The sequence below is a fragment of the Anopheles aquasalis genome, chromosome Y (assembly GCF_943734665.1).
Source record: "Anopheles aquasalis chromosome Y, idAnoAquaMG_Q_19, whole genome shotgun sequence".
In the NCBI taxonomy this organism is placed as follows: Eukaryota; Metazoa; Arthropoda; class Insecta; order Diptera; family Culicidae; genus Anopheles; species Anopheles aquasalis.
Window position 1 is genome coordinate 4,345,891 of NC_064879.1, and position 10,000 is coordinate 4,355,890.

General features: G+C 49.5%; 4 protein-coding genes across 7 annotated transcripts in view; 2 read left to right on the top strand and 2 right to left on the bottom strand.

Annotated features, from left to right (window-relative positions):
- Positions 1–184, top strand: part of LOC126579916 (abl interactor 2) — a 2,468-nt gene extending 2,284 nt beyond the window's left edge. Inside the window, exon 3 of the mRNA XM_050243647.1 lies at positions 1–184. This exon is cut by the window's left edge and continues 598 nt beyond it. The gene's annotated coding sequence lies outside the window, so the exon portion shown is untranslated.
- LOC126579919 (vacuolar-sorting protein SNF8) lies at positions 162–1,496 on the bottom strand. Its single transcript, XM_050243652.1, has 3 exons — positions 1,018–1,496; positions 657–933; positions 162–576 (listed from the first exon to the last, which is right to left on the bottom strand). Exons 1-3 carry the CDS (start codon positions 1,355–1,357, stop codon positions 441–443), a joined length of 753 nt encoding a protein of 250 aa, XP_050099609.1. The 5' UTR covers positions 1,358–1,496; the 3' UTR covers positions 162–440.
- A 2,326-nt stretch (positions 1,497–3,822) lies between these two features.
- Positions 3,823–10,000, top strand: part of LOC126579915 (pyrokinin-1 receptor) — a 9,283-nt gene continuing 3,105 nt past the window's right edge. Inside the window, exons 1-5 of one of the 4 annotated variants that reach the window (XM_050243645.1) lie at positions 3,824–4,283; positions 5,527–6,593; positions 7,064–7,284; positions 7,939–8,070; positions 8,526–8,801. In XM_050243645.1, the coding sequence (XP_050099602.1) occupies positions 5,630–6,593; positions 7,064–7,284; positions 7,939–8,070; positions 8,526–8,591 (1,383 nt within the window). In that variant the 5' untranslated portion in view covers positions 3,824–4,283; positions 5,527–5,629 and the 3' untranslated portion in view covers positions 8,592–8,801. Of the gene's footprint in view, positions 4,284–5,526; positions 6,594–7,063; positions 7,285–7,938; positions 8,071–8,525; positions 8,802–10,000 lie in introns of those variants that run through there. The other 3 variants (XM_050243644.1, XM_050243646.1, XM_050243643.1) reach the window with 3 other exon arrangements.
- The window catches only part of LOC126579914 (protein VAC14 homolog), a 2,961-nt gene continuing 2,295 nt past the window's right edge, over positions 9,335–10,000 (bottom strand). Inside the window, exons 5-6 of the mRNA XM_050243642.1 lie at positions 9,935–10,000; positions 9,335–9,838 (exon numbers count right to left, since the gene is read on the bottom strand). The exon at positions 9,935–10,000 is cut by the window's right edge and continues 100 nt beyond it. Coding sequence (XP_050099599.1) covers positions 9,712–9,838; positions 9,935–10,000 — 193 coding nt within the window. The 3' untranslated portion in view covers positions 9,335–9,711. The remainder of the gene's footprint in view (positions 9,839–9,934) is intronic.

The following is a 10,000-nucleotide window of genomic DNA, read 5'->3' on the forward strand; positions in this document are numbered from 1 at the left end:
CAAATGTGGCTTTAATTTAAAACACGTGAGGACTAGCACGGCAGTTGTGGCGCTGCTTGAAATCATTCCTGCTGCTACACTTGCTTTCCCCCCTCCGCAAACCCCGTCACCACCCTTTTCTGAAACCATCAGGTATCGGAAGTAATCTAAGAACTCTTGAATAAATGATTGCGTTAAAGATAAACTCAGTTTATAACGTGTTTCAACTCAGCCAACAGTCGGATACTGCATAGTGGGATAATTTAAAAGAATAAATTTGGATGAATATCTGTGGGGGTGCTGACGCCCATAAACGCCCAGCCGGTAAGAATCTCGGCACAATGTTCTCACTACAGTGTCATCCTTTTGTAAGGGAAAGCAGGAAGGGAGAAAGGATGGCACTGTTAATAGTCTGTGGAGAGCATTGTGCAGACAGCGCCTTGCCGGCGCGTGCGTTTCGATCAACCCTTTGCAAGTAGCCGGCCGGGGAACAGGCTGGGCAACCAGTAGCTCGGCTCATCGCCCTGCTTGTCGATCCATGCTAGCCCTTCACCGAGCACCTTCTCTAAGGCATTCTCCGCTCTGGCTTCTGTCCAGCTGAAATGGGAAAAAAAATTAAAAAAAGAAAACGAAAACCACTTGCTCGTGATTCCTTTCCTCTGCGCACTCTGCCTTACCCTAACTGCTCTACAATTTTCGCTACGGTGACCCAGCCCTCGGGCTGGTTCGATGCCACCTGCAGTACGGACGTCTCCTGTAGGCTCAGCTCGCCCGGTATCGACTGCACCAGATGGCGTCCCTTGCCGACATTGACGATGGTGAACCCGTTACCAAAGATTTCCAGCTTCTTGGCCGCCATAAGAATGTCGTCCGTGGTAATCTCCTGGTGAATCTGTCGCTTTCCTCTGGCGGCCACCAGCTTGTTCCTCAGCTCCTCTAGTTCCATCACTCCACCTAGGGTGGTACAAAGGAGAGGATGCAATCAATCAGGCGGGCCCAACAACTGGGTTGGCTTGCGGCCAGTTCGTTCCCACTTACCGGTAGTGTGGTTATGGGCCAGGCATACCTCAACCACCTGCACGCTGAGCTCGTAATAGAAGTCACCGATGCCCAGCACGCTCCAGAATCCCTTGCCGGACGCGAGCGGATCGACACCGATGGCGGCACACATCTCTTGGAACTGGCGCCGGAACTGGGTGTTCTTTTTGATCTCGTTCCGGTGCTTGGCGGCAAACTCCTCCAGCTTGCCCCGCAGTGCTTCCATCTGTTGCAGCATCTGTTCGAACTGTGAGTCCTGCAGCTCGGTGCCCTTGTCCTTGTACTTCTCCGCCTGGAGCCGCTGCTTCTGGATGGCCCCGATGCCGGCGCGCTTCCTCATTGTTGAGCGAGCACCGGTCACCGGTCACCGGAGGTAAAGTACCTGGCAGCACACACGATCTGCCTCTTTCGCCGCCTACTTCGGTGCAGGATGCAAACTCCCACACAGGAACACAGGAATCGCTTTGTTGTGCTGCCCGATGACAGCTCAGCTAAGTTTGTTTACATAGCATAGAACGGGTGGTGCGCCACAGCCTGCGCACGACGGGCCAATACACGGCCAATATGATTGAGGCAACATATTGGAAAATGATTGATCATGGGCTGAAAAAGAGTTGGCCAGGTAACAAAAAAAAAAACCAATATTTACATCTCTATCATCTATTTTTAGGGATGTAACTTGAAGAGATGTGCTTGGAACGAAAAGGTTTTAATAATATTGAACAATGAGGGCGTGAGATAGAGGATAGAGTTATGGTTCTAGTGATTGCGCCCTACCGACTCAAAATGCGCCGTAAAATCCCATTACGCCGGGAACGCAGGATAGAGATTGCAATGGTGCCAGTGATGCGCGAAACTATCAAGTCGCCCTGCGTTTTGCGGCATCCATCATCTCGCACCTCTCCATGGTCACACAAATCAGTCACCACCTGGACCGGATCGCATGCGCCACCTACTTCCGTATGCTCCATCATCCTGCCAATCGATGCGATTGCACGGATGGAAAACTAAGGGGAAACCTTGCCCGCCAGCGCCAGTCACTTCTTTACCGGTACCATTTCATCGATTCCATCGCAAAACTAATTCGGCCAAGAAGATGACCTTCAAGCGAGACGCATTTTCGCGCCCCGTCGTTGCAGCAACGGGTTTGGCGCGAACTTGCGCAATGGAGGCGCATAGTGCACGCTGCGTTCGCTGCGGTCAACACTTTTGCACCTGCGAGGCCACCCCGCGCGGGAATGGGAGGTCAGGTTCAGGCAACCTGTTTCTCATGGTCGCCGGCCAGTTGTGTGGCGGGGTGGTATGCGGGTAGCGGATGCAAGGGGGAAAAGATGCTGCCGTGTGCTCGCCCGATGTGATGCCATGTGTGCATTGTCGCCCGGCACTACTGATGCCGCGATCAATTAGTCCGAAGCGAAGCGGTCGTTTAGTCGTTTAGATTGTAAGAGGGAGGAAGCGGTGGTGGTGGTGGTTATGATCTGCCCAACCGTTAACCGTTCAGCAATCTCAAAGTCCATAACGGTCAGCCCATCAATCTACAGAGGGGGGCCATTTTGTCTCTGAGTAAACGGCCATTTGCCGGGAAGTGGGACCACACGCAGTGACTAACTTTCCGATAGCGTATCGATATACGATCACCCTGCGGTCGTCCCTAGCCATAGCGCCTTGCTTTGCAATTGCCATATCGTCTCTCTCCCTCTCGCATCTATTAATAAAACCTAGAGCGTACAGAGTGGAGCCGCATTATCATAACAACCTTCCCCTCCACATCCCTTCCATTCCATTCCATCCTTTCCTTTCCCTTCCCTTTCCTCCCCCCTCGCTCGCTAAAGGTGAATTGTCAGGTGGATTGCGCCAGGGGGTATTTCCCTTGGCCGCGAGAACCCCCCGGAATTCGAACTTCATTTGCCGTAATTTAGTCACTAATGGCGGAGGAAAAGTCCAAGTCTGGACACCAGTCTGGAAGACCTGGTGACCCTCCGGGCAAATTCCGGTCGTGTGCAAACTGTTGCAAAAGCCCGCCACGGTCTAGTCACGGTCGACCAAGCTCCTTGGGCAACCGTTAGTTGCCTTCGGAATTTTCCACAAAAACCGCAGAAATCCACCCGAAGGGACTTCGATAGGAGATCCGGGTTCACTCGGTTCGGGGAGACGCCTTCACCAGGGATCCCGCCTTAACCACTGGCACAAAGTTCGACCAGCAGCGTCACATGCTTCCCGGCAAGGCTATCTGCTGTGCCGGCAAACAGCTACAGAGCCATCCAGACGCTCGTGAAACGCATGCTATTGTCGTCTCGGTTCTCGAGTGCCGCCGACACATTAGACCAGCTGCACGATGGAGATGGCGGTAGATGCTGGGGCACAAGGGCATTCTAGTTGGCAACGAAATGAAAAGAAAGTAATGTGTGATGCGACCGCAAACGTACGTCTTCGGCAGAGAGGACGGCCGAACAAACAGCTGCGGTGGAGAGGGGTCGCAGTGAGGGATATCGCACGCACGCACGCACGCACGCTGCGCCATATATACAGCCAATTGTACGGGAGGAGTTTGGAACCTGTTCCCGCACCTGCAAAGCCTGCAGCAGGAAATAACACCCGGCCGGTGTCCACCGACTACTAGCGATATAGTACTAGAGATGTGTGCCTTTATGAGAGAGAGAGAGAGAGAGAGAGAGAGAGAGAGAGAGAGAGAAAAGTGTGCGTGAGAGAGAGAGAGAGAGATTTAATACAGGAAAAAGGGTTATGATAGAATAGTGGTCACATAACATTGGGCTGCTGCTGCTGCTGCCACTGTGCTGCGGTAGTAGTAGGAAGAGCGAGCGCTTCACGGCGACGCTTCAGAAGCGTGACGCAGATCATCGGCTACTGTGTACCTGTACGGCTCTCGTGGTGGACGGACGACCGACGGATCACCACTTTCAGTACGCCTTTCGCTCGTGTCGCACGTCGTTCGCGCATTGAACGTCCTCAGGGCAGTGCAGTGCTACTACTAAAAAAAAAAACAAAACAAAAAACAAAAAAAAAACTAGTGTCCTACGGAGCCTGTTTCCATTCTCCGGTGGTGTGTGTGGGTGTTTGTGAAAAAAACATACCGATACCGGTGTTAGTAGTTCAGCGTCCTGGTGGATCGGTGCAACACCGGCAGCTTCTTTTCAAACGCAAGGGGTAGCGCGCTGGCACGATCAACCTGCCTTCCAGTCCGGGTCCTCAAAATTATCGCTTCAATCTACCACCGGATCTCTGCTGATCGGACCACGCACGTCAAGGTAGCGACCCGTAACTGCCAACTGCCGTTTCCTGCCGATTAACTGCTTCCTTCTTGTTGCACGTGTTACGCGTACCGCTCTATCGTCTTTTTTTTTCTCGGTCGGTGGTAACAGTGTCCCGAATGTGTTTCCTCTTTTCCGCCATTGTGTGTTCCCTAGACTAATCGTGAAGTTCTTTCCGTGACCGTTTTCCGCGACTTTTCGGAATTCGTCTGCAAACACACAGGCATCGATTTACTGAAGTTGGTGCTGCCTTTTAATTCCGGTGATGGATCCGGTGATCCTGGTCCAGGTGGTAGACACTAGAAGTGCTCAGTAGGCGTGGCGAGCGAGGTTTCCAAATGTGCAACAAAAGCTGTGCAGTTCCCCTGCCTTAAGCGGGGTACTTCGGGTTTTTCGGGCCAAAAAAGGCCCGTTTTTAACGATTGTTTTGTGACGTAACCATTCAACTGTATTTTTCCAAGTAAATGACATAATAATCTACACTTATGAAAAATATTTGGTATTGTTTTGAGCAACATTCATTGAAAAATGATTCCATGCCATCAAATTAAGGCAGTCGTGTCTTCGAAAAGATACTTTTTTCCGGTGCCCATCGTAGCTGCGTGATGGGTAATCAGAAAAACACAAATCGATATTCGTTAGAAAGATTATAAGTTTATTCAGCTAGCCTCGTCGATTTTTTGTTGAATTTCCTATTTTTCGATTTTTGGCAGATTTTTGAAGTAGAAAAAGTGATTTTTTTCGTCAATTTGCTTCAAAACACGATTTTTAAAGTTTTGTTTAAAAAAAAGTATGAACAATTTTAATGATCTTTCGACGGGGCTACCTGGCAAAGAGTGTACAGATCATGTGTTAAAAATTTCGAACCAATCGGTCCAGTAGTTTTTACGGTACTGGATGGGCAACGACTTTGAAAACGTTGGTTTTTGGGGAAACGCTCTTCAAAGTAGCGAGCAGCCTGCATGGAGCCTTGTATGAAGCGCAGATTTTCAAAAATCTATAACTTTGTTAGTATTGCTTCGATTGATCAAAAAAAAAAATACACAATGTCCTTGAAAGGATCACCATTGCGGGGAAAGATGTTAAAAATATGTGTCACAAAACAAAATTAAATTCCGAAGCCCCCCCTCCCTTAATGGACAAGCAGTGGAGCCTGCTGAACGAGTACGCGTGTGTACTGAGAGTGTTTGTTTTTTTTTCTCGGTTAGTTTCGTTTCGTTTATCGCTTCATCCCCATTAGTCTTTCTGAATAGCCCTGAACTGAACGGCTAATGGATATAACGCACTAGGCCAGTGCAGCGAGCTAGTTGTTGGTTTCGTAGCAGCCCGACAGCCTCACAGTGATGCCGCCCGGCCGCCCGGACATTCCCACGAGGTCGCTCCTTCCGACGCGTTCCGGCGCCCTGCTAAACGAGTCCTTACTCCCGCCTGTTGGCACCACGCCAACCGTCAATGGTACGGGCGAGCTGTTGCTGTTACTGCTGCAGCAGGTGACCGAGGCGAACCCGGTGACGGAGTCGGAGTACGGCGGTGGTGGTGGTGGTGGTGGTTCGATGGCGGGCGAGGAGATGAGCGAACTGCACGGTCCGAAGCGCGACCCACTGTACGTGGTGATCCCGATCACGATCGTCTACCTGCTGATCTTTGTGATCGGTGTGGTCGGCAACATCAGCACCTGCATCGTGATCGCCAAGAACAAATCGATGCACACCGCCACCAACTACTACCTGTTCAGCCTGGCCGTGTCCGACTTTGTGCTGCTGATCTCGGGCGTACCGCAGGAGATCTACTTCATCTGGAGCAAGTACCCGTACGTGTTCGGCGAGGTGTTTTGCGTACTGCGCGGTATCGCCGCCGAAACGTCGGCCAACGCGACCGTCCTCACCATCACCGCCTTCACCGTGGAGCGGTACGTCGCGATCTGCCACCCGTTCCTGTCGCACACGCTGTCGAAGCTGTCCCGTGCCGTCCGCATCATCGTCGTGATCTGGGTGATTGCGGTCGTGTCGGCGGTCCCGCAGGCGCTGCAATTCGGCATCACCAACCAGGCCGGCATCGACCAGTGCGTGGTGAAGCGCATCATCATCGCACACTCGTTCGAGCTGTCGACCTTCCTGTTCTTTTTCGCCCCGATGACGCTCATCACCGTGCTGTACGCACTGATCGGGCTGAAGCTGCGCTCGTCCGCGCTAATGCCGACCCGGGGCAGCTCGCTGCAGCACCGCACCAGCAGCACCCTTTCGCCCATCCATCGTCAATGCTCCACCGCCAACAGCCAGTGCACGCGGCGAGTGCTGAAAATGCTCGGTAAGTGCGCGCGTCTCGTTAATGAAGACCCACCCTCACCCGGGTGGGCTGGCTGGTCACCTTATTATTTTGTTTTTTTTTGCACTTCTTAATGGAAAGTTACTATCGCGTTCCATGCATCCCCAAGCCCAATTTTACCTTACCCCCCCGCTTAGGAGGGGTGTCATAAATAATTCAACAACAAGCAACTTCGCGGCGCTGTGGTCGGTTGATTGGTACTTACTTAATTGCTTCCCTCCTGTACCAGTAGCTTGCAGCTTCGTTTCATCCTTTTTTTTTTGGGCCCACCAGAAACCCACGTTAATCCATCAGCAAGGTACAACAATTTGTCAGAGTGTCGCCTACGTATCGCAATTGAATACCTAATCGTGTGACGCGACCGCTGCGTTCTAGGGCTATTCTAAGGATCTAACTAAGCGGGACGGAACGGGTAGACAGAGTAATCGAACGATCTGCTCATCTTCCCCTAGTGGCCGTCGTGGTAGCGTTTTTCCTCTGCTGGGCCCCCTTCCACGCCCAGCGGCTAGTATACATCTACGGTGTCGACAAGGACCACCAGCCGTCCGATCCGTTGGTGCTGAAGCTGTTTGTCGTGACGACGTACATCTCCGGCATCCTTTACTACCTGTCGACCTGCATCAATCCGCTGCTGTACAATATTATGAGCAATAAGTTCCGGCAAGCGTTCAAGGTACGTACGGCCCCCGAATGTCCGAATGTCACCATATGTTCATCGGCTGTATTGCACCCCATTTTCCACCTCGAATTTTTCATCCGCTTACTGGTGCTCCACCTAGTAGCAGCTTAATTTCGGGGTGACAAAAACCGTCCTACCCACATTGATTGATTATTTCTCCACTCACGCGCACTCGCTCTCACTCTCACTCTTTCTATTTTATTTATACCCTCATATTTACTACATTATTCACGCTCTTTCCTAATGCTTTCTCAATTCGGTAGCCAAGCTCGTAGCGGTAGCCATTACATTTGCTAGATAGTAAAAAAAAAACAACAAAAACATAGCCCACGTTGACGCACGATCGGCAGTTTCAGTTTGAATTTAAATTATAGTGAGCTCAGTAGCGCGCTGGTGTAGCGCTAATGAGCTGTGCGCCATTTTGGGGAGTGGTGGTTGGCGCTATCACCAACCGACACTAATTAGCTTTCTCTTAGACTAGCGAGTGTTACGACATGCATGCTTGCCCTTACCCACACAAAATTCATCAATATACGTACACCGGTCCCCCCGAGAGTAGCTAGCAGGCGTTCATCATATTTCCATTCGTAACCCTGTCTCGTCACACTCTGGTCACACCCGAGATGCTCTAAGATGATTCATTTACAGTCGATTTTATTTAGGAGACGCTGTCCAACTGCTGTCATCTTGCGCCGGCAAAGAGCAAGGAGCGATCATACCGAATACTGCCTCAAGGACAGCGTAGTGCCGCTTCAGCTAAGGAATCGTCCGATGTTTCAGGTAGGCAGTGTTCGAACCCAGCCTGCCGTGGCCGCTGCTGTAGTTACGTTTGCAGCGTATAGTTGTCCACTCGAAGGGGTGCGCTAGCATCCCACATCTGGACAATGTATTCCTCCTTTAGCCGCGCTGTTTGGAAAACAGCGGATGGCCCGTTGCGTAAGCGAAATACCATTTCCGGTTTCGAGCATGGCAGCGATGCTTCGAGTTGATGTTTTATTAATGAACCATCTAGGATCTGATCACGCTAGAGTGCATGCTTGTTGTTCCATTTACCGAGTATTTTCCCTCTGCTGTGCCGGTTGACTACAGCGGTCAGCGGAGACGGAGTGGGGCAGCTTATTTTCTGATTGTAAAATGTTGTTGTTCCAGTGCCGCAATAAGCATATTGAGCATACTACATCGCTCTGATCCGTTCTACCTGTCTCTCTATTTATTCAAACATGCTGAATGCCAAGGTTATTCCATCAAAGACGACAGCCTTTGCTCGTCCGCTACTCAGAAGCAGTCAATTAACTCTATAATACTGTCCCGGGATCACTCGCTCAGGAAGAATTCGTCCAAGGCGCCAGCTAACACCCAAAGGAATGCGGTTGCGGTGGAGCGGGCCACCCTCATCTCAAACCAGTACGCTCATCGTACAGCTACTGCTCGCTATCTACCAGCAAACCGATGATCCATGCTCAACCGCCACGGTAACACAACGGTTACAAAAAAAAATCCCTGATTCCCATTCGACTAAATAGACAATCCTAGTAAACCGAGTAAAAGGACTCTCTAAAAAATGAGCAGTTACCACTGAGCAGACGAAAAAACAAACACAGTGCAACAATAATGTAGGCAGACAAGGGTAACGTGGTTCTTAGCTAACTTGCTAGGCGCAGCTGTGGACAAAATATGATCAATTGAAAAAATTGAGCCAAATTTTCACAAACCGTGGCAAGCTGGAAGGTCTCGTGCAGTGACTGAGCTAATGATCGAGCAGGATATTTTTATAAAAGCATATAATAATTACCTTGGTTTAAACATACGGCCCGTCCGTCCTTATATATGTAAAAAAAAAATTACCTTGGTTAATCTATTTAATTAAACACGAGATACGTTACATTACACTAATTTTAGCTTTCCATTTATATGCAAAGGGGGCTTTACCCCATATAACATATTTACAATCAATCAAATGAATGAAATAGATTAGTATGGACTTACATGACTTCTCCTCTCGGTGTTGTCAACGGTTGCAGCAAAAGCGGAATACCTGCGGATGTGCAAACTCCGAATCTTGCTATACAACTAGTTCAGCAAGTTCATCGTAACATGTCTATAGTTGCAGCACATTTTAAGACACAGATTTGCTGTTGACATTCTTGCATATGCTCGCACAGCATTACACTTTTTGATAAACATACAATTTTAATTAAAAAAAGTCGTCCGAAAAATATATATTTTTATGTATTAACTTATAAGAGTTTAACAAACGCGATTTGGTTTAGTAATCTGCTGTTGTGTGTTGCAATTGATGTCGCGGCCCGGGAATGTAAGAAGGTCGTTGGGCAGGCTTTGCTATGTGCATTTCCATGCACTTTACACTTTCAATGTAGAGCAGAGCAGTTCGGTTCAGTTTGTGAATGTGCCCAAATTCGCTTAGAATTGATTCTTCTTGCGCTTTTCAACGCGTTTCTGATGAATTAATTCTTGCATTTCCTTGAAGTAGATGAACAACTCGTCAAACTTAACTTTTCCTTGGCTCTGAATTGAGGACTTCGAGTTGCTGCGTAGAAATGGATGATAAGTCATGTGTACGAACTAGTTAGAAACAGGACCTCTTCATAATGAGCTAAAGAGTTGTGAATTGTGATAGACTTACATTTTGTTAGGCTGGCCCCAGTAGTTCGGCACACACTGTAGCCGATTGTTGAGTAAATGGAATGCT